General features: G+C 58.5%; 1 protein-coding gene across 2 annotated transcripts; it reads right to left on the bottom strand.

Moving 5' to 3' along the window:
• Positions 1–785: 785 nt before the first annotated feature.
• Positions 786–23,334, bottom strand: PODN (podocan). 2 transcript variants are annotated; one of them, XM_079941350.1, is made up of 11 exons: positions 23,230–23,334; positions 16,375–16,691; positions 14,919–15,012; positions 13,519–13,583; positions 11,782–11,891; positions 10,477–10,633; positions 10,057–10,172; positions 8,842–9,499; positions 5,632–5,780; positions 4,328–4,516; positions 786–1,719 (listed from the first exon to the last, which is right to left on the bottom strand). In XM_079941350.1, the coding sequence occupies exons 2-10, from the start codon at positions 16,684–16,686 to the stop codon at positions 4,354–4,356; spliced, it is 1,824 nt and encodes a 607-aa protein (XP_079797476.1). In that variant the 5' UTR covers positions 16,687–16,691; positions 23,230–23,334; the 3' UTR covers positions 786–1,719; positions 4,328–4,353. The 2 variants fall into 2 exon arrangements, with proteins under 2 accessions (XP_079797476.1, XP_079797477.1); XM_079941351.1 differs by lacking the exon at positions 14,919–15,012 and having other exon boundaries at positions 13,519–13,611.

The following is a 23,334-nucleotide window of genomic DNA, read 5'->3' as shown; positions in this document are numbered from 1 at the left end:
GTCAAGCTATCCTAACTCCCCACATGGTGTGGCCTGGCTTATTGGCCCCCTCCCTGTGTCACATCTCTAAGGCCCTTCGAGCAATGGTATCCGCTCCACACGAGGCAGGAACCTGCTCTTTACTGGGCTTGACAGGAGCATGCTTACACACCTGCAGTCGTGAGGGGCCACTACTTGCTGGGCATCTCATCCACTGTGGGGCAGCTCTGCCCGTCAGGGGTTCTTCTTTGCTCTAAGCCGGGTACGGCCTTCTGATCCAGCTCTGGCCCTGCTGGCGGTGGTGGTGCACTGGGCATGTCTGCAACCTCTTCCCTGGGCAGGTCTGCAGAGACCAGAGCCCCAGCCCCCAGACCTGCCTCCAGCCCCCAGACCTTCCTCCAGCCCCTTTCCCACTCCAGCATCCTCTATGGGACAGAGCCATCAGGAATGCCCACTCAGTGCACAGGAGCCCTGCGCAGCCTGAAGCCGGCAAGCCCTTTGCTTGGATGCTCAGACCCTGGGAGTGCAGAGTGAGCTCACGGCCGAGTGTGGTGGTCCCAACCTGCTGACCTCCACCCCGCTGAGGGGCTGCACCTGCCTCCAGGCCGCCTTACCTGCCACTAAGCCCCGCGTCCCTGGACCTCTGCCTGTGTGATTGCTTTGTGGGCCCCGAGAACTGAACTCTGCACTGACTCCTGCTGGTCCAGAGGTGCTGAGGTGCTTGGATCCTGCCCACCCGGCCAGGCATGAGCCCAGCACCTGGCAGGAAGCACACAGAGACACGGCCACAGGCTGCCAGACTGGGGTAATGCTTTTATATTAGTTTTTCTGTAACAAGAAAAATCTGCTTTGAAGTTTTTATCATTTTTTTTTTCCTTAAAAAAGAATAAAAAAAACCAAAGGCACCCAGAACTCCCCTCAGGCCCAAAGAATAAAAAAGTTCTCTCATCGGTGCAGCTGGGCCCTTCGCTCTTGCTGTGCCCAGCCCCGTGGCCTCCGCCTAGTTCCAGCCCAAGGGCCCTAGCGGCCCCTGACCTTCCCTCTGGCCTCAGGGGGGCTGGTCCATCAAAGACGCGCCTGCAGCCGGCCAGGGCCTGGCGGGGAGTGACGGCCCCAGTGGTGGGGAGACGGGTGGGCGGGCCAGGGCAGCAGTCCTGAAGGTTCCTGTCCCCAGATGGAGGGAAAGGAACAAAAGCCAGCTTTTGTGAATTCCAGAGGGTGCAGGCACCTGGCCGCAGAGAGGATGGAGGTAACTCTGTGTCTTCCGCAAGGGACAGACGGACGGGCAGACAGTCAGACAGCAAGCTGCTCTGGCCATTTCTGGCTGGGCCAAGAGCTCTCGGCGGCATAGGCCAGGGAGGGCTGTTTGCATGTGACTCGTGTATGTGTGTGTATGTACGTGTGTCCACAGGGCAGGGAACAGGCACCCATGAGTGCCGGGGCAGGTCAGACCCTTCATCGAGTCTGCAGGACTCAGGGAGTGATGGCGGTGTTGGGTGTGGGGCGAGAGTGGGACATTGGAGGATGATGTGCGGCTGTGTGGTGTGTGTGGGTGTGGTGTCTGCATGTGTCTGGCTGCGGATGAGCTGCAGGAAGGGGTGGGTGTGGGAGACTGGGTCCAGCCTGTGTGTGGAGCGGGGACCCGGCAGGTGCTGCGCTGGGTGTGTCCGTGAGCGAGGCAGAGTGGGGATGCACAAGGCTCAGGCACGTGCTGCAGATAGGCTCCAGCGGTCCGTCATCCTGCAGAACACGCGGGACAGTCAGGGGAGGCCAGGGCAGACCCGCCAACCACGACCAGCCTGGGACAGGTAGATTAGAGCTGGGGGCTCTGGGAGGGTCAGGCAACTGCAGGCCTGAGGGGGAGGTGCCCCGGGGGTCCAGAGCCAGCGGGTCACCCACTAGGAGGTGCTCCTGGGGGGCCTGGTGTGGACTGGAGGGACTTCGGATCTCTCTGGCCTTTCCCAGGGCCTCTCCTAGGGTCCCGCTCAGCACACCTGACCGCGGCCAATGTCCTCTAGAGGGGGCAGATCTCCTCCACCCCAGGACCCAGGGTACCCCTCGTGAGGGCCACAGCGTCCTCACTGAATGGCCAGTCACCCCAGTCGCTGACCCCTGGCTCTGCCTGAGGACAATGTGTGGAGAGAAGGGGCTCCTGCTTCATGGCCCAGGGCCCCAGGAGTCAAGCAAGATGACTGCCGAGCACTGCCTCTGGGCCTGCCCTCCACGCTTGGATAGCCAGCCCAGCACACTGCTCTCTCTGTCCTCTGGACTCCTTTCCCCACCTCCCTCTGTCATCCACCCACGGTATCCTCAACCCCCCTCAGGCCTCTCTCTGACCCAGGCCCCACTTCAATTCAGCTTCTGAACGGTGGCCCCGTGCCCTCCTCCCATGGCCACACCCTGGCCCCAGGACTCCCAGCTAGGCTCACTCTGACTCTCCCTCCTGACCACACCTCTCCTCCTGGCTACTCGCCACCACTGTGCCCACTCTCCAACATCCCCCCCAGGAGACCAACCCCTCCTGTCCGCACCCTCTTCCCTTCCCAGCCTGACCCCCAGCCTCTGCGAGGCAGCCATTCTCTTGCCAGTACCCTCAGTTCCCTTGTTCCTTGCCCTCCTGTCCCACACACCTGGCCAAAACCCCCAGCCATGGAGGGATCCAACTGGTCATCGTCTCCACACACACCCCCATCTGCTGAGCACCTCCTGCTGCACAGAGAGGTGTGCATCAGGCAGGTGTGACTTCATGTCCGGCTACCAAGCCACTAGTCTGCGTGTAACTGCAGCCACTCGGTCGTCTGTCCTCACGCCACAGTGAAAGGAGCACTGACCCTCCTGCCCAAGCCAGTCCTTCCTCCTGTTTCCACAGGGGTGGCTACACCCAGCTCTCTTCTCTTACATTTTTAAATCCCCCCTCCACACTGCCCCTCCCCATCAGCCCTCAAGCCAGCTCTATCCCTTAAAAAAGGCTTAACATGAACAGAGCCCTGCCTGAACTTCACGCCCCCTTTCCCACCACCACCCTCTTTCATCTCTTCACAGTCAAACTTCTTAGCAGTGTCTACACGCCCTGGACCCTCTCCTTTCCAGCTGCTTTCTCCACCCTCTTTGCCCCTGAAGCCGCTCCCCACAAGGTCATGGTGACCTCCTTGTGGATAAATCCGGTGAGTCTGTGGCCATGCTCGGCTCCATCAGTCTGTCAGAAGCACGGCTGATTCCCTCTACTTCCAGAGAAGCCTGTGCATGGAGGCATAATGGGCATGCACACGTATGTGTGTGTGCACGTGTGCACACAAGGGCACGTGTGCCTGGGGAGGCATGTGCGCATGTACTCGCATGCACACACGTGCACGCAATGGTGCACCTGTCCTGCATCTGTGAATGTGCGATGGAGTATATACATGTCTGTGTGTGCACGTGTGGTGTGTGTTTGAGTGTGTGCTTTGTGCTAAACATGTGTGTACATGCTTAGACGTGGGTGTGAGCATGTGTACATGTGGGTTGGTGTGCTGTGTGCACGTGCAGGTGTTTGTGTTGCATGCGTGTGTAATCACGCTTTGTCCTGGGCTGCCTGCATTCCTCCTGTCTCGGTGCCCCGGTGCTCTGTCCCAGCTCCTTCCACCCATTCCCCTCCGGCTGGCCATGCTCGCTCTCTCTCTCTCTCTCTCTCTCTCTCTCTCTCTCACCCCCTCAAGGCAAGCTCCCCCAGCCTCCTGTGGCTTCAGTGACTGTTTCAAGGCTGACGATGCCTGGACCCCTATCTCCAGCCCAGACCTCACTCCTGAGCCCCAGACCCACATGTCCAGCCCACCCTGGGCAGCCCCTCCAGCGCCCTCCAAACTCATCACTCCCCCCCCAAACCTGCTCCTCCCAGTACTATCGTTCACCTGGAATTCCAAGCTAGAACTGGTATCTTGTCTTCTCCCTCACCCCATGTGCAGCAGGACTACTTGGGCTCCTCAAGTGTGCACCCCAGACTCTTTTCAGGCCCAGGTGCTTGTCTGCATCCTTACCGTCTGCCCCCAGCATCTCTGGCTTGGAACCAGCAGTAGCCTCCTCCCGGGGCCCCACATTCATTCCCTGCTCCCGCCATCCCAGCCCCTGTGCGGGTCCCATCAGGGATGCATCGCCCTGCATGGAGGCCCCCAGCTCCGGCCGGCCTCCCACAGGTGCACTGTCATACCCGACCTCTCACTCAGGGCCTGAGCACACCAAGTGCTCTAACAGATTTGCAAAATGAACGATGAAGCAGGGGACAGAGGGTGAGGAAAGGACAGAAAGACCTAGACTGGGGTCAGGGCCAGGAATCTGGTGAAGCAGGTTAGCGCACCCCGCACGGACCACCTACCTATGTCAGGTGTGGTTACCCTGTCACTACCACCTTTCCTCGTCCTCCTCCTGCTCTTTCTCTTCCAACCGGCCCCGGTCCTTGGAAACGTCACCATACTCATGGTTGCCTTCTATGTCCAAGACCTGCAGGTGCTTCAGCCTCCGGAAGGCACTTTCCACCACAGAGCCCACGGCCAGCTTGTTAAACCTGTGCAGGCCACCCACGTGGGGTCAGTGCCGGGGCCTGACCGCGCCCACACCGACCCAGCCCAGAAGTGGAGCACGGGGGACGGGCCCTCCGGGAAGACGCGCGGCAAACACAAAAGGAGGCGCAGGAGCGCAGGTGTCACGGGGAGCTCAAGCTCTTCAGTGTGGCTGCTGCTGGGGGGAGGGGTGACCCAGAGCAGCGGAGGGAAGGCCTCCCCCATATGTGCTCTCACTATGACTTGGGGGGGCAGACACAGACACCTCCTCTCTGCCTGCCCTTTGGCATTAACCTCTAGGCCTGAGGCTCCTGCGCTGCCAGCCTGGAGTCGCCTTGGTGCCGGGTGTGGAGGGGCACACAGACAAGGCCAGGGCCAAGCTGGGCCAGGGACACACTTAGGTTTGGGAAGGGGGAGGCTGGGCTCTGATCTCAGGCCCCCTCAACTCTCTGCACCTCGGTCTCCTGCAGGAGTCGAGAGGCACAGGTCACACTGCACCCCGACGTCACCCAGCCTGGCCTTCTGGCCACAAAGCCCCCTGGAGGGCACATACTGCCTTGCTCTGGTCTGGCTCCTCTCTGACTTGGGGGATGGGGATGGTGGGAAGCACCACCCTGGCTCTGCTGTATGGAAGCTCCTTGCGTAGCTGGGTCCCCTGAATCATCTGAAACCCCCAGAACCCAGTGAGGACCTGAACATCTGCTGTCCTGGATCTGAGGCCCAGGCCCAGCCTGGACATCTGTGGACACAGTGGTCACCTGTGCTCTCTGGGCTTCAGCCTTCCCAGCTGTAAATTGGGAAGATGCTTTCTGTGGTCCCCTCCTGCCACAGGAACATCAATAACACCCACATGCTCTGCTTTTTAAATCTTCCAAAGCCCTTTCACAAACCTATGAACCTCACCAGGCCTGGCCAGGACTGTCCCCACCCTTGAGCGCTGAGGAAGCAGGGGCTCAGTGGGGTTCTGTGATGTACCCAGGGTCACACAGCTGGTCAGCAGGAAAGCTAGGCTTCAAATACTGACCCCTACCTGCAAGTGGTTCCCATGTGACCTGACTACCCTGCTGGAGCCGGGCCAGTCCCCAGAGGGGCACGTGCAGGGCCCCGGAGGACCTCCTACCTGAGAAAGATCCCTTTGAGGTTGGGAGTAGAGTCAAAGGCATTGGCAGGCACAGTACTAATCTTGTTGTTCTGCAGGTACAGGTACTCGAGCGACTTGGGGAGCCTCTCGGGGATATCCGTGAGCTGATTCCCGGCGATGTCGAGCAGCTGCAGGGGCGAGCAGGGGAGCCAAAGCACTTAACAGCATGCCAAGCTCCCACCAACCCCAGAGCCTATCTAAATCTCATAACCCTGTGAGGTGGGGTCTATAATTATCCCCATTTCCAGATGGGGAAACAGAGGCTTAGAGAGGGTCAGAGATCTATCCCAGGCCATACAGCCTGTACGGGCCGGAGGCCGGTGCACCTGACTCCGAACCCTTGTTCTAATTGATGTACATCCTACTCCGCTCCTTCTGCCTTCCCACAGGAATTCACGGCCAAGATGTCTAGGTGTCAAAGTCCTCCCTCCTTAACACACCTGTCACCACCATCAGACTAAAGACCCCAGAAGGGCAAGGGCTAGGGGTCCTCCCATCTTTAAATCTCACCTCAGTGGTGTCAGATGAGGGTGGAGATGGGGCTGCTCATTCGTGGATCTCAGGGCCATGTGGACAGGGGCCAGGGGCAAGGGTTCAAAGCCCACAGTGACTCTGGCATGGCAGCCAGGCCCCAGGCTGGTCAGTCTCAGAGTCACCACAGGCCTAGAGTCCAGCAAGCAGGTGGCCAGGAAAATGGGGTAGTTTTCCCAGGGAGAAGGACGCACCTGCAGCAGGCAGGAGACCCGGACGTGCCCGGGCCCGACTCACTGCCTGCCCCTTGGGCTGTCAGCACCCTTGCCCCGACACACACCTGTGCAGCCACAGGTGGGCTTCCATCATCTCGAAGCTCCCTCCTCACCCTGACAGGCTGGGGCTCAGGGCCAGGGGAGAGCACTCGCTTCAGTCACCTGAGGGAGCCTCCTTGTCACCTCCCCTACCCAGCAGGGCTCCCTGCTCCCCACTGGGTTCCTTCCACATGGTTCCAGCACTTCCTCATTCATTCCAAACATCCTCAGTGCCTGCCCATGGGCACTGGGGGCATGGAATCCACTGAGACGCTGCCTCCGTGCTCAGGAAGCCAGGCTGGCAGGGGAGATGGACACAACAATCTGACAATAGCAGCAGTGGAACTGGGCTGTGATGGGGGAGCCTGGGGGAGGGGCCCGATCCAGCCTCGGGTCGAGGGAATAGACGGCAGCCAGCACAGGTGGGGGCTCTGAAGCAACAAGAGCAGCCGCTTGTAGAAAGATCCAACAGTGAGAGGAAGAACCCCCTCCACAAGACACCCCATCCCCGACTGGACTCACCTGGGCAGGCATCTAACCAGCCTATCACCAGTGGCTTCCTGGAGGAGGTGACACTTTAGCTGAGTCCTAGGTATATTATAAGCTCTAGGAGGGTAGTGACCCTGGGTCTGTTTTATTTCCCTCTGGGTCCTCAGTTCTAGAGCTGTGTCTGCACATAGTGAGGCTCGGTACAGGCTTGTGGAATGAATGAATGAGTAGGTGCCACCAGGGTGGAGAAGGTGCTTCCAGCAGAGGTGACAGGATGAACAAAGCCCAGTGCACCTGGGAAACTGAGATGCTAGGCTGGGAGCTGGGGCAGACTAGGCCTTGAAGGCTGTGGCAAGGGTGCTGGTCTGGGTTCTAAAGGCAGCGGGGAGACACAGAAGGGTCCTGGGAGGGAGTGTAAGGTGAGCGTGTTTTTTTCAAGATACCCTCTGACTGCATGTGGAATCTAGGAGTGGAGCGCTCCTAGGAAGCTGGGGTCCAGGAAAGAAATGGGGAAGGCTTGACTTAGTGGTATGAGCAGTAGGGATGGAGAGAAGTGGAGAGATGGGGAGATGTGATGGTAGAGTTGGCAGGGTTTAGTGACAATGGGTGTTGGAGGGCAGACAGCGTGCAAAGGGGGTGTCAGGGCAGCATCCACGTTTCCCGTGGACACCTGGGTGGATGTTACCCACTTCAGCGAGTTAGAAAATGCAGCAGAAGGAGCAAATGTGGAAGAGAGGATAATGGGGTTTGGGCCCCTTAAGAAAACCCAAGAGAGACCGGCACAGGTGGTTGGATCCTGGTGTCTGGCACTCGGCGGGCTGTCTGGGTTGGGAGAGACCCCAGCTGCTCCTGCAGGGCCAGCTGCCAACCCCCAACTCCACCGTCAGGGTTCTGCCCCACCTCCCAGCCTCCCACTCTCAGAGCCTCTCCCCTGTACTCCCCTCAGACATCCCCACGCTGACAGCTCCCCACACAAGCATGTACTATGCACCTATCACAACGAGGGCCCTGGTCCAGCAGGAAACACAACAGACTAAAATGCCCGCCCCTTGTTCTAGCAGGAAGAGCAGACAACAAACAAGCAAACAGATGATCTGTTGTCGGAAGGGATGAGGGTTATGAAGAAAATCAAAGCAGAGGAAGGTGGCAGGTGGTGAAGGAAGACCTCCCAAGGAGCTGATATCTGAGCAGAGCCCTGAGGAAAAGGGAAAAGAAGGCCTGAGGACATCTGGGAGAGAGGGGCCTGGTAAGGCAGCAGAGCCTCCCAGGTTTCTCTAATGAAGTTCCCTTTCCGCCCCTCATTGGGTCGGCAGGTTTCACTTGTAACCAAGGAGGCTCAGTTCACGTGGCCAGATAGCCCTCCTGTCTCAGCTCTGGCCACGGGAGCCACACTCACTGACCAGTCCCAGAAGCCTCAAGTACACCCCCCTAGACTCTGCAGACTGGTGAGGTCAGCACCCCTCACGGGCCTGCCGTCCTCCCCTGCCCCAAGCCCAGCCTTCTCTAGGCACCTATCCTTTGCCCACAGGGAGGTGAGCTCCACTCTCCCATGCCACCTGAACTGTCCCTGCCCCCCAGTCCTCCTGAACAATGCCCAGTGCCCCCCGCACCTGCAGCCATGACCTCCCCTTATCCCCACAGGGCTCCTCAAGCTTGTCCCTGCAGGTGGTGAGCTCTGCCTAGCCATGCCCGCTGAGCTCTACCCTGCGCTCCTGTACCGCGAGCCCGCCATACCCTGGGTATGGCCCAGACCCCCTACCCTAAGGCCCAGACTGCCCAGCAGGTACCTCCCTCACGGCCCAGCCATCCCGCCCACCCCTCATCTGGGCCCAGCAGATGGGTGGGCTCAGGGCAGCCAGACCAGTAGCCCCCCACATGGGCACGGCCCTGCCCCCGCCTCGCCCCGCCCCCTCACCTGCAGACCAGCGAGGTCGGCCCAGGCACGGGGGGCCAGGGCCCGGCTGCGCAGCCGGTTGCCCGTGAGGTAGAGCTCCCGCAGCTGGGCCATGCCGGCCAGCGCCCCGCGCGCCAGGGCGGCCAGCTCATTGCGCTTGATCTTCAGCACGTGCACGTTGCGCGGCAGCCCGGGCGGCAGCGTGCGCAGCCGGTTGCCTGATAGGTCCAGGGAGCGCAGCAGGCGCAGCTTGCGGAAGGCATCGCGGTGCACCTGCGGGCTGGTGATGCGGTTGTAGCTGAGGTTGAGCTCCTCCAGGAAGTAGGTGGTGGCAAAGTCATCGCGGCCGATGCCGGTGATCTGGTTGTGCAGGATCATGAGGGTGCGCACGCGGCGGGGCAGGCCGCTGGGCACGCGCTCCAGCGCGTTGTTGTACAGGTGCACCGTGTGCAGCCGTTTGAGGCCCTGGAAGGCCCGCGGGTGGATGCCCTGCGCGCGCAGCTGGTTGCTGTGCAGCAGCAGGTACTCGAGACTGCGGATGGGGGTCAGCACGTCTGCGTCCACGCTCCGGATGGCGTTCTTCTCCAGGTGCAGCAGCACCAGGCTGCGCGGCAGCCCTGCCGGGACCCGCGACAGGTTGTTGCTGGACAGATCCAGGTACTCCAGGCTGGAGAGCTTCCTGGAGGGAGGCGGGGGATCAGGCCAGTGGGCAGGAGCCCACATGGCACTTGTTTCCAACATTATTCCCAAGGGAGGTGGCGGGGGACCTGCCTCTAACCCATCCCAGCTCCGCCGCTAGCTGACTGGGGGACCTCAATCGTCTCCGAGGCTCTCACTGGTTTGATTCCATGATATATTGGTATAGGAAGGATCTAGCATGGTTTCTGACACATAAGAGTTTATTTGAAAACTAATTGTTTTACTAACGCCTTTTGTCCTTTTAGGCTACCCGGGCCCTAAAAACTGAAAATAGATTTGCCTTCAACAAGAATGTCTGAGTTTCTATTTTGTACGAAGAAGACAGCCTCTGCAAACACTTCCTTGCCTTACTAGAATTTTGGCAGGCCTTACATACCATTATTCTTGGGGACAGAAATGTCAGTAAAGGCAAAAGTCTCAAAGTTCCTTCTCTGTGGAAACTGGCCAGGGGCAGGTGGGCAAGGGCCTGGCCATGTGAGCCCTGGGAAGGGCTTCCTGGGTGCCGAGCTCACACTGAGGGCCCAGGTAGGGGCTCACCAGAAGGTCTCGTTGTCCAGGCCCTCATCAGTCAGGTAGTTGTTCTGCAGGTACAGCTCACGCAGGTTGCTCAGCTCACTGAAGGCCCCTGGTGGGATCTTCTCCAGCCTGTTGTTCTGAGAGGTGGGACGGTAGGGAGGGGAGCATGAGGGATGGCCAAGGGGCAAGGGCAGAGCCTCGGGATGAGGTGTGGAGCGGGCTCTGGCGGAGCCACGGGGAGGGGCCCAGGCCTAAAGTACTCCATGTGGGGCTGACAGCCAGGTGCCCGGGCTTCTGCTTGTTTCTCCTCTGCAGACGCTGTGCCCGCCGGCACGCGCTCAAGGCCCCACGGCCTTACCGCTGTGCCCATGTGGGACCGGGCTCCTCCCCTGCTGTGGGTCCCTGCTGTGGCAGTGCTCCTCCCTGCCCTCTCCCTCCCACCTTGAGGTGCAGCTTGTAGAGGGCAGGTGGCAGGTGCTTGGGCACGTGGCGCAGGAAGTTGCTGGACAGGATGAGGATCTCCACGTTGCTGGAGCCATTAAACATGTTGTCCGGCAGCCCAGCGTCCGCCAGCTTGTTGTTGTGCAGGTACACAGACCTAGGGCGTGAGGCACAGGTGCTCACCCACCCAGGCCTCCCAGCCCCGGCACCATCTCACCTGGTGAGGCTCCAGACCTTGCTCAGTTTGGGCCTGGGGCCCAGGGCACCCTCCTCCCATCTCAAGAACCCCAGACCCCGCCAAATCCAGTCCCCCCTACATAGCCGAGGGGACCAAGGACCCACCCCACAAGTTAGTGGAAGAAACAAGATTTCCTGACCCCAAGTTCCTGCTCCTCTATATCCTTCAAGGTTCTCAGTTGTTCCCCTAGTGTTGCAGCCCTGGAGTCCCTGCGTGTCGGCTTTACACAGCTGTCTCTGAGTTCTGTGGACTTCGTGAGAACGGTCCTATCCTTATCACCTCTTTGTCCCTTGTGCCCAGCACAGGATCCTGGCTCAGAGGAGGTGACCCCTCAATTCATCCAGCAAATATACAATGAGTGCCTCCAGGTGACAAGACTGTTCTAGATCCTAAAGATATAGCAGTGGACAGAACCAACAAGCCCCTGCCCTCACGGAGCCACCATGCTACAAGGAGAGAAGATAAGGAACAAGAGAAATCCGCAGGCGATATAGCTCATTCTTGCTGCGTGGCCTCTCTTGGGCCTCAGCCTTCTCCTCTGTGGGAAGGGGCCATGCACAGCAACTCTGGCTCCTCCAGGGAATGGAGAGAATCGAGGTGACAGATTCAGGGACAGAGTGGCACCGGAGGTCGTCAGCACCTTCCCTCCCCAACACCACCCTGCACTGCTCACACACCTGTGCTGGGGGCCCTCACTCCTCCCAAAGCAGTTCTCAGCGAGGGATGGCTCTGCCTGTTGAAAGATGCTCCCTTCCCCCGGGGGCTGGGGAAGGAGGGAAACACCCTCACTTGGCTCCCCGCAATTCCCCAGATATCACCCTCTGTCCTCGCCTTCTGTACTGATTCCTTCTCATCTTTTAGGGGTCAGTCTTCCAGATCCTGTGCCCTTGCAGCCCAGGGCGTCTGTCACCGCAGCCCTGAGCATGGGGCATCATGCCTGCTCTGCACAGCGTGCCCCTCCTCCAGGGCCTGTCTGGGCCCCTGGGCCCTACTCAGGGCTGGCAGCCTCTGCCTCAGCTCCTCCCTTTTCTCCAGCCTAAGCCCAGGGCCCCCCTCTGACCTCTGACCTCAAGTTTGGCTTCTGGCCAAAGGTGAGCCCGTAGATCTTGGTGAGATAGTTGGCAGCAAAGTCCACACTGATCAGGGCATTTGGCAGGAACCGGGGTGCCAAGGTCAGCTGGAAAGGGAAGAGTTGGGTACAAGGACCAGTGGCAGGTCAGAGGCTGCCGCTGAGTTACACTACCTGCTGCTCATCTGAGCCCCCTCAATTCGTCTCCTCCCTGCAACCAGAGCCATCTTTCTAAAATCCCCAGTAACACAAAATCTGTTCCCCATAGTCCTGAGCTTGGCACTCCAAGCTCTCCAGCCTGTCCCCTGCTCTGCCTGTTCTCCTGGTCTCTCCCCTCATTGCCCCCCGACACTGGCCCTCTGTGCAGCCACAGTGAGCACCCACACTTCCCCAGACCCAGATCATAGTGTCTACCCTTCATTCATTCAATAGTAGTCCCTGAGTCTGCAATACTCCAGGCACAGTTCAAGGCACTGGACATGTCCTAGGGAACAAGATACAGAGATACCTGCTTCCACCTCCACTACCAAAGCTTACATCCTAGTGAATGAACAGGAATAAAAGTATCTGAGAGTGATCACGGCTCTGCAGGGAATTCAAACAGACTGATGACAGAGAACGACTGGGTTGGTTGCTTGGAGAACAGGTAACACTTAAGGCATGACAGCACCCTAAATGCTGTCTGCGGGGAGAGCCCCCACACAGCAGGGGCAGTGAGCAGAGGCCTTGTGTGTGGGGTCTGCCAGGCCTGGGGGTGATGCGGAGTGTGACGGGGCCAGTGGGGAGATAAGAGAGGCAGGTGGGCCCAGACCACACAGATCTGCGGGCCTTGGGGAGACGTGTGGGTTTCTTCCTGGGCCAAGGGTGAAGCCACAGGAGGGTTTTAAGTGGGGAGGGGAGATGGAGAAGTAGAAGTGAGGCACGATTTTGTAAAGCCCCTCTGGCTGCTCTGAGGAGAAGGGGCAGCAAACGAGGAGGCAGGGGCTCCACGTCTGTGTCCCGCTGCGGGATGGCGGTCCTGGGCTGGTGGGTGGGGGGAGCTGAGGGCCTGCAGTGGGACCACACGTGCGTGAGCGAAGCACTCCTGGATTTGTGGCTCTGACCAGTGGTGTTGCAGGTAGTTGGAGATGCCCTTTCCAGAGGTGGGGAGACAATGGGAGGACTGGGGTTTGGGGGTTGTGGCAGGAAGCACCAGTTCTACTTCTATTAAACATCTGGAGGAGATGCTGAGGAGGCAGGTGGACCTTTGAGTCTCAAGTGGGAGTAGGGGAAAGGCTGGAGACTGCCTCTGGACGTGGCCATGATGTAGATGGGTGTTACAGACCAGGGAGGAGAGACAGTCTCCTTGAGTGTTCAGAGAGAGGGGGCCAGGACAGACCCTGGGGCAGGCCAAATATCTTGAGGTTGAGTGCCTTTATGTCTTCACTCATGCCGTCCCTTCTACTGTGATGCCCTCCCCCTTGAGGCCTCTGGCTGAAATCCTATTACCCTTCATGGCCCTTCAAATGCCATCTCCTCCAGGAAGCCCTCCAGCGCTCCCTCCCCATGGGGATGAGCTCTCACCCCACTACGCCGATGTAGGTCTCAGCCTCTGCCATTATCTGACCGCTCTGAAGCCCTGGGTCTGGGCCATGTCTGAGCAGCAACAGGAACCCAGCAGCCAGCCCAGAAGAGGCCCTGGTGAAAGTTCCCTGAGCTTAGCCCCCGACACCCTGCCCTGCTGCAGGCCCCTCACCTTGTTATTGGCCAGGTACAGGTAATTGAGGTTGATCAGATGCTCAAATGCCTCTTCCGGGAGCCCTTCAAAGGACAGGCATCGGTCAGAGCCCTGGATGAAGGAGATGCTACAGGGGAGCACGTGAGCACTGACCGCCCCCGCACGCACCCCACTTGCCAGGACAGGGAGGTACTCCCTGGGGCAGGTGTGGCTCTGACCCCTTCCCAGCCCCTTTTCCTTCCCCTGGCTCTCAGGGACCCTGAGACACTTCCCATCTGCTGAGAAGAGCAGATGGGAAGTGTCCACTGAGAAATGACTGATCCTTCACCTACTCAGGGCAGCCTGGGTGGGAATGGGCCCCCGTAAGGTCAGGACACAGGGCAGAGGACATGCCAGGAAGGAGTGCTTCCCTGGGGGCAGCCCCAGAAGGGTCCTCTTCATACCCAGCCCCACAGCAGGGCAGGGCAGGGCTGTGGCCTCTGAGCTTCCACCCCACCTGGCCCTCCCCTGCCCCATCTGGCAGATGCAGTGTCAGAACTGGGCTGTCACTGGGAGCCCGGCCAGGCTGGCCCTTCTCCAGTCCTGAAGTCGGCCTCTGACACTCGGTTCTGGGCTCCCAGACCCTCAGATGCTGGGACTCACCCAAGTATCTAACTAGAGGGAACAGTTACATAAACTGTGCAGCATCCCTCCACAGAATACCCCGTGTAAAGTAATAGCCACGGAGAGCTTTTAGCAACATGAAATTTGCGGCTGAGCTAATTGCTAAATGAAACAAAGCAGTTCTAATAGTTCTAATATCCATACTATCAGACCAGCTATGAATTTAAAAACACAAAGAAAAAGGACTGGACTGAATTCTGCTGATGGTTGTACAACATATAAACTTACTAAAACTCATCAAATTGTACATTTAATTCGGGTAAACCTTATGGTATATAAATTATGCTTTTTCTTAAAATGGAAAGAAATATACCAACATGTCAATAGTGACTAAACTCCAAGTGGCAGAATTATGAGTGGGTTTTTTCTATTCCATTTTATTTTCTATATTTCCAAATTTTCTACTATAATCAGAAACTATTTTCATCATCAGAAAAATAACTTTTTAAAATTTGAGGACTCTACACTCTTTGATCCTAAAGGCCTTCTGTGAACTGAGGAGTCTGTGACTCTTCAGGCCCTGGAGTCTGAGCTGCTCTGAAGCCTCCCCCCGGATCGGACGCCTGGGTCTCAGAAACACCCAGTGGCGGCTGTTAGGCAATCAACCACAGGGAGCCCCTGCCATGGGGCCCCAGTGCCGGCCCAGCCTAGGCCTGCTCTTTCGGATATGCCAGGGTCTGCAGGGCGAGGCTTTCCCCATAGGCCCCCAGTTCCCTGCCTGGGGTCCTGGTGCCCAGCTCTGGGTGACCCCTCACCTCGGGAAGTCAGGCGGTTGTTCTGGAGGTTCAGAGTCTCCAGCCGATTCAGCCGGGAGAGCTCCCTGGGGTAGATCTTCTCCAGCTGGTTGTTCTGGGGAGTAGGGGGATGGGGGTGGTGAGGAGGCAGCATGAGGGGGTGCCGCCCCATTAGAGGCCTGCACCCACCCTCAGCCAGAGTCCCAGGAGCCAGTCCCTGTGTTGGGCGCTTCCCTTGGGATTCTGCACCGTGGTGGACAAACCCTGGGGACTGGCTCTATAGCAGGCCCAGATGTGGGCATTGCAGGCTCAGCAGTAACAACAGAGGTGTGGGTCCCCCTTCTAGGAGTCCCGCGCACACGCACACGGGCATCCACAGGCAGTTCAAACTTGGAATGTGGTCTACCCTGCACACCTGCTCCCTGCATGCTCCCACTTAGTGACAGGCGTCCCAGCCCATTCTCCCCTCCCCCAAGCCAGAAACCACTTTTAGTTCCCTTTCTACACCCTGTAGACCCCACTTCCCTTGAGATGCTTTAAAACCTGGGTCAGGTACCACCTCCTCCAGAAGCCTTCCTGGGTTGGATCAGGGGGCTGGATTAGGAGGAGCCGCCCTGGCCTCACAGCATTAGTCCTTCTATCTCTATTTGTTATCTCTACCTGTTTAGGTCTCTGCCTCCCTCACAGACTGTGAGAGCCTCAAGGGCAGAGCATGTCCGAGACCCCCCTACATGCCCAGCACCCCACATAGGAGCAGAAGCATACAGCAGGTACACAGGAGCTATTCGATGAATGAAGCAACAATAAGTGCTGCCCTCAGCTCGTCCCTTTCCCTCACAGGCTACCCTGGTCTTGGGCTCCCACCACTGGCCAGCCCAGAACCCACAAGGCTACATGACCGTGGGCCGGTCACTTTCCTTCACTGGGCCTGGTCTCTGGAAATGGGTGCGACAGACCCTCCCTCTCCCCCAGGGCTGCTGGGCTGCACGAGGGTGTCATGGGCGCACCAGCGCTCCCAGAGTCCCCATCTGGAATGCCGTGTCCCAATTCCTGAGGTTCTAAAATCCAGCCTGTGCCTCAGCTGGGGAGAGCACTCTGTACCCTGAGCCCCCAGGGCGCTCCAGGGGGGTCTGCTTTGCTCTCACTTTCCTGGCCTGTAATGGAGTCTGAGGTGCCCTGACTGTCTGTCCAGTGGGTCAGCTGCCGGGCAGGTCTGTGTCTGTTCTCAGGGCCTGACTCTGCTGACAGGGCCTCAGCCCAGACTCCTCCCGTGGGACAAAGCAGGTCATGAGGTCACTGCTCTGTGCCTGGGACGCGGGCCGGGGGCTAGGGGGGCACGGCCCGGGGTGGAGCCAGCCTCCTCGAGTCTGACCTGCCCTGCGTCGGGGGATGGGGCTGCGGCGCGGGTGGTTCTGGGGCGGGAGTCACCGTGTGGGGGGGCGGGCCCTGGTGACCGCTGGCGCGGCGCCGGCCTCACCTGCAGGGACAGGTGGTTGGTGTGCTCAGGCAGGTCCCCCGGGAACTCGCGCAGGTCGATGCCGCCGCAGTCCACGACCCCCTCCTGGGAGCAGGCACAGTCTCGGGGGCAGTCGATGGTGGGCGGGCCGCGCCCCGGCTCCTCAGGGCTGAGGACCAGCACCGGCTCCTCCTCCACGAATTCATTCTCTTCAGGGCTCAGGCTGGGGGCTCCACTTCGGCCAAACACAGGGGCCCTCACGGCGAGCCCCGGTCCCAGCTGCAGCTGCAGCGGCAACAGCAGCAGGAGCAGCAGCGCCCCGCTCCGGGCCATGGTGCCTGCGGGAGGGGTCAAGTCAGACCCACCTGGGCGCCAGGGCTGACCTAACCTGTCAGGTAGAGCAGGCAGGGGACCAGGGCCCACGAAAGTCATAATGGGGCCCTCAAGGCCACAAGGCAGAGCCCACTCTGGACCCTGTCCTCAGCATGCATCTGATCTGCTGGCTGCCGCCCTCCCCTCCCACCCACCCCCTCAGGGCTGCCCTCTGAAGGGGTCGGGGTGAAGTGAAGCCCTGTCCTTAGGCAGGTCTGCAAAGCCTCCCACAACCCTCACCGGGCCTGGCCTCAAGGAATCTGTACCCCCATTTCACAGAAAGGAAAGCTGAGGCCCAGGAAGAACTGTGACTTGCAGGGCTTGGCCTGGACTTTGCTGAGCTCTCGCTGCCCTGGCACAGGCAGTGCTGAGGCCCTGTCCCTCCTCCAGCAGCCACAGGCCATGGTGGGCCAGCACCAGCAGGGTGTGTCCCAGCTCCTCAGCTTGCCATTCTAGGATCTTCAGGACGTGGCCCTGCCTCTCTTCCAATTCCCCCCCTCACCTGCCCCGCTTACACAGGTCTGTTTAGTAAGAGTAGCTCCTCCCTCCAGGCCTTCGCATGTGCGTTCCTTCTGCCTAGAACACCCTCCCCCTCTCCTGTGCAGTCAGCAACTTCTCCAAGAACCAACTCCAGTGTTAGATCCCCTGAGATAACTCTGAGATGTCCCAGGGCTCTGCATCACTTTGCTGCCCCAGGGCTTTGCATGAGTTCGGTTGGGTTTTGAATATGCGATGTTGTCTTTCTCCCACACAGGGCTGTGAGCCACTTTCTGTCTCTGTGTGCCAGGCACAGAGTAGTCATTAGTGAATGGAGCTGCTGCTGCCCTCAGAGCCCCCCAAGTCCTGTTCCTGCTTAGACCCTCAGCTCCCCTCACCAAGGCCAGCTTTGCTCACGTGAGCACTGCCACCTGCAAAAGACCACTCCCCTGCATGTTCCCTTGGGACAGCAGGGAGAGGGGGTATAGGGATGGCCTCAGGTCATTGAGGAAGATGCTGGGGTTTCATCCTCCAGGCAGCCATGGGTGTGGCTTGGCTCTGGGCTGGTCCCTGGAGCTCTCTTTACAGGGACTCACTTAGAAAACACGTCTGGGGTGTGGTAAGTTGTAACAGGTGGTAGCTCAGGTACACTGACTCTGGAGTCATACACACCCCAGTTCACGTCCCCCTCTATCACTTAGTGGCTCTGACCTTGCTGAGCCTCAGTTTCCTCATCTGACAATGCAGATTATATATCTAACCTCAGAGCTCCAGGGAGGAGTCAGCAAGATAGCACCTAGCACCCGTTAGGTGATGAGGCGCTGCTATCGCTGCTGCAGTGATTGTGAACGCAGGTACAAGACAAGCATCCAGGCCGGGGGCACCTGCCGCAGGCTGAGCCTCTCTCCCCACCATTACAGCAGGGATCACAACCCAGAGTGGTTAGAAGGGTCTGACGAGATGCTGGGCCTGGGAGGGTTGGGCACCCTGGGAGCTTGGTGATGACACTGATGTCTGGTTAAGAAAGCAGGCTCTGGAGGCAGAGAGCCGGGGCTTCGAGCTCAGCTCTGGCTCTTATCAGCCGTGTGACTTTGGGCAAGTTTTGCCACCCTCTAAACCTCAGCTTCCTCACCCGTCCATTGGGTGGCCCCAGAGCTGTCCTACTGGGGATACTGGGAGAGTCAGTGGGATGCACGTACTGCACACAGTAAGTGCTCAATAGATGTTAGCTCTCTGCTAGTTAGCTCTACCACTAATATCTGATCCATGGGCACTGTTCACATCCCAGCTACACCACTCTCCACTTCAGAACCCCCTGCTTCTTCCCTTTCCCGTGTAGCTCCTGACTGCGCTTTTCCGGTCCAGTCCCAGGCCCACCTCCTCCCAGATGTGGCCCTCCTCCTCCTAGCCTCCTGTGAATTCCTGCTGCCCTGTGACTGCTGTGGTATTTCAGATACTGCATTGCCTTACTCGTTGGCTCAGCCAGCTCTCGAAGGTGAGGCCCCATCTGCCCCCAGCCCTGTGCTGGGCATGGAAGATACAGGTAAAGTACACAAGGCCCCTGCCCTTTGTTGTCAGGAGGCAGCAGACCCCAGTACAATAACCACTGCCCACCAGACTGGGTGAGCCCTGTAAAAGGGGCCCCAAGGTGCACGAGGCCCCAGAAAGAAAGCTGTGAGGAGAGAGAAGAGGGCTGGCAGCCTGGATTGCTTGACCCTACAGGCAGGTCCAGAAGCAGACTTGGGCCCCAGCCACTGGCCCAGCAGAGCACCAGGGAGCCCAGCACACACAGCTCCCAGGCTCCATCGGCAGCAGTGAGCGATGCATGCTGCAGCCCGGCCCTGCCTGCCCTACGACACCCCTGCTGCTCCGTGCCCTGACCAAATGCGCCATAAATCCTTGGCCAGTCTACAGACCAGCATTCCCAGGGCACGTTATAACCCCCCAGCTAGGTCCACAGCCTTCAGTCCCTGGCGCCACCAGCATTAGACCAGAGTCTCCCCACCCTGCCTGCCTGCCTGCCTGACCCCACTGCAGATCCAGACTCCGGGAGGCGGAGTATGGGCACAGGCCCAGGCCCCAGATTCAATCAGGGCAGGAGGCCAAGGAGGAGGATCCTCCCCACATACCCTGTACACTCACCTTCAGTTTCATATCTATAAAGATCTCTAAACTGTATCTGTAAAAACATTTAATTTATATTAACATCATGAACCATATTGAAAATGTTATCCTCACCACTTTATAGATGAGGAGCCGAGGCCCAGTGGGATTGGCCAATGTAACACAGCTGTTAAGTGGCAAGGCTGAGCTCCCAGCCTCAGTCTTAACCACAAAGCCATGAGGCCCTTCCCTGGGCCAAGCACAGCTGGGCACCAAGGACCCAGACAGACGACTCAGGTATGTCTACTATCCTTAAAAAGCTCACACCTGCACTGCTCGATGTGGTGGCCACGTGTAGCTACCGAGCACTTGAAATGCGGCTACTCTAAACTGAAAGGTGCTATAAGTATAAAAGGTAGTGTACGTGGATTTCACACACTTAGTACAAAAAAGTAAAACATCTCATTAATATTAACGATATCTTATAAAATATCTCATTTATTTTTATAGTGATTACATAATATTTTGGATATTTTGAGTTAAATCATTAAAGTTTTGCCTGTTTCATTTTACTTTTTTAACGTGGCTTCTAGAAAATTTTACATTCCACACTTGTGGCTTGCATTTGTGGTTCACATTATATTTCTAATGGTCAGCGGTGGTCTAGACATTATGTGTAAATTAAGTATTATAATCCCAGTGTCATCAGAGGTGTGATAGAGGGAATCTAGCGCCCATAGGGACCCAGAGAAGGCCTAGGTGTGCCCGATGCCTAAGTCTGCCCGATGCCAAGAAGACGTCCAAGAAAACGTGATGCTTTATTTAGCCACGAAGGATGAATATTAGGCAAAAGGAAAAGGGTGATACAAGCAAGGGGGTCAGCATGTGCAAAGGCCCTGGGGCAAGAGAGCCCATGTTACCTCTACAAAGCTCACTAGAGTGTCTGGTGTGGTGTGGGGACTGGGAGAGATGCAAGTGGGCAGGGGCCACAGTCCAAGCCAAGAAAGAACTTGAAAGCCAGGTTAGGAAAACTGACCCTTATCTTAGGAGAAATGAGGAGCCATTGAAGAGCTGGAGTGTGGCATAGGCAGGTTTATGGAGGGACCAGTGGGGAGCTCTCAGAGGCTGTGCCGTGGTGCAGGCAACAGATAATAAGCCTGGTCTGGGCAGAGGGAGGTGCTGGGCTGCAGGGATGGAGAGAAGGAGGTGGATTCAAGGGAGAGAGAGGAAGAACAGACAGGGCTTGGAGAGTGGTGGCCCCAGTGCCACGTCCCCCTCCTCCTAGCTTGGCCAGCCACCCTCAGGATGTTGGGATCCTGGGCAACTCCAGCTCCATCACCTAGTTTACTGTGTGACTTTGGCGACATCACTGACCCATCTGAGTCTCAATTTTTTTTGTTTCTCTAAGAATGTGGAGCAAGATAAGCCCCCAAAGCCCCTTCTTTGTGCCTAGCCATGTTGGAGCTGGGTGTGGAAGAACAGAGGAGAGAGCCTTCCTAGTCTCTGGAAGTCCCCAGAGTGAGGAATCCCCCTGGTGAGCGACAGCAAATGCTGGGCGAGGAGGGCAGCTCCGTCTGTGGTGAGTTGTTCCAGTCCTGACTGCTGTGTGAGCCTGGACAATCACTTCACTGCTCTGAGCCTCTGTTTACTGGTCTGGGCAATGGAGACGAGAGCTCCTCGTGAGGCGTCAATGAAACGACGTGCCCAGCTCATGCTGGCACCCAGCAAGCGCAACATACTTGGGGTTACTGTTACTGAGGAAGTACCTGGGACCCGCTGTCCCCCACCCACCCACTCACCCCAGGGAACCAAACCTTAAGGTCCTGAACTGCTTAAGTGGGGGATTAAGGCAGGACTAGAAGAAGGAAGGGGAAGGGAGATCCAAATCAGGAGGTAGATCCTCAAACCCCAGCACCACCTTCCTTCTCCACTCAAGTTCAGTAAAGATTTGCTGACTACCTGCTCTGTGCTGGGCCCTGAACAGCTGCTTCTTATTGACTGTAACAGAAATCCCAAGGCCAAGAGTTAGTCTTCCTATTTTGCAGATGAGGAAACTAAAGCACAAAGAGGCTCCCACTGCTGCCCATCTCCAGCAAGCTCCTACTCACACGTTCCTGCCCTGGGCAGCTGCTCCTGCCCCCTTGGCTGGGTTAGGGAGTTCCTTGATGCTCCCACAGCACCCTTCGGGGCTCAGCTGAGCCTTCCCTGACTCCCCAGGCAAGGAGCAGGTGCTCAGGAAATGTTTGCTGAATGAAGGAATGTATTTGTGGAAGGCAGGGTTGGAAAGAGCTACAGCATTATTATCTGGTCTGATTCCCTCAGTTTACTGATTAGTATTTTAAAGGCAAGGCCAGGATTAGAATTTGTGTCTTCTGACTCCTGCTCAGAGCCAGTCTTGAAGACTGAGGAGGAGTTCTCCAGGTGGACAAAGGGGAGGAAAGGCACTCAGGGCAGAGGACAGGGCATGAGCAAAGGCACAGTATGGGGAGGGCAAAGAGGGGGGTATGTTTAAGGAAGGGTAACAGGAAATCGAGGTCCAAGTCTCCAAGGGCATCAGGCACTCTGCTAACGGGTTGATGATAGGGAGCTATCAAGGGTTGTAAGCAGATCATGGTTGGAGCTCTTATGTAGGACTCTACCAGGCCTAAAGGTGCCTCCATTAGTCACCCCTGTCCCAAGATTCAGTTAGAAGGGACAAAGTATGCTCCCACAAGATTTCATGAAAGCATTCATGTGAATCTGACATTTCTTAACTTGCACTCTAGTTTAGAATCGGCTGGGCCCCGGGCCCTAAAAGGGGACATGACCACCCAGGAGCTCCCGTGGTGCCTTATGTAGCTGAGTCGACCACACCTTCACCTTCCCCAGCCAGCCCTAAGTCGTAGAGCAGACGCTCAGGTTGCGTGACCCTCCGACGTTCCATGACGCCCTGCAAGCGCCTGGTGCGTATCCTTCTGCGCCTCCCGGACCGGATCGGGACGGTCAGTGCCACACGCACGCACGCTTGTGTCTGCTCCTCTCCTGAAGTTCAGGCTGCAGCTGCCTCCCACCCCCAGCCTTGGCCCCGGCCCCGGGGGCCACCAGGAGCTCGCTGAAGCCCCCTCTTCCACCTGACAGCGCATCAGGTATTCTAACGCCACTATCTTATCCTCAGCCCAGGCCAGCCTGGCGGTTCAAGGACCTTCAGGCTGGGGGCTTTGGCTGCTTTCGCCGGGGCGCGCCGGCCTCGCCCTCGACCCCACGCTCCGCGGCCACCCCCCTGCCCCCTGCTCAGTCCCGCTGTCCCAGCGGGGAGGCAGCCGGATAGACAGACAGACTGATACCAGGCCCCCAGCTGAGAGCTCTGGCTCAGCGATTGCGCGGCGCGGGGCCGGGGAGCCAAGCCAGGAGAAGGTCGGGAGGGGGACGCACGGGCTGTCCGCGCGTCCTGGGGGCAGATCTCTGTCCCTCTATAGGCCTCAGTTTCTCTGTCTGTAAAGAGGTCGAAGGGTGGGCTACCTGGGATGAGCTGACGTGGAAAGACACGGGCATACTCAGCGCCCAGGCTCTAAGTACAGGGGTCCTCGACCCTCCCTGGTTCCACCTGCCCCCCACATTCCCTGTTGCCTGCCCGCGTCCTTCCACTCCACCCCCCACCCCATCCGCCCTCAGATTCTTTCCAGATGTGCGCAGCAGGAGGGGCCGGGGCTGGGACCAGCCTCTGGCGGGAGAAAACAGGCCCCTGCGGGGTGGGAATGGCGGGGGGTCGCGCCCCCGAGGGAGAGCTCTCCGGCTGCGCCCTCCGTGTAGGGCTCCGACTGATGGGGCGAGATGCGCGGGCCCCGTCGGGCCAGCTGCTGGAGCCGTCGCACCAGGCGGGAAGTCCGAGACCGCTGCCCAGCTCGGCCCCGGCCCTCGGCCCACCCGGCCGCCCGAGCCCGGTACCTGCTGCGCCCCCGCGCCGCGCCGCGCCCCGCCGGCCGACCGCGCTCTCCCGAGTCTCGGCTGCGCTCCGCTGGCGCGGACTCCTTCCATTCAAGTCCAGCCGTG

Source organism: Stenella coeruleoalba (assembly GCF_951394435.1).
Source record: "Stenella coeruleoalba genome assembly, chromosome: 1".
Lineage (NCBI taxonomy): Eukaryota > Metazoa > Chordata > Mammalia > Artiodactyla > Delphinidae > Stenella > Stenella coeruleoalba.
The sequence above is the reverse complement of the archived record's forward strand: the minus strand, read 5'-3'. Positions and strand labels throughout refer to the sequence as shown.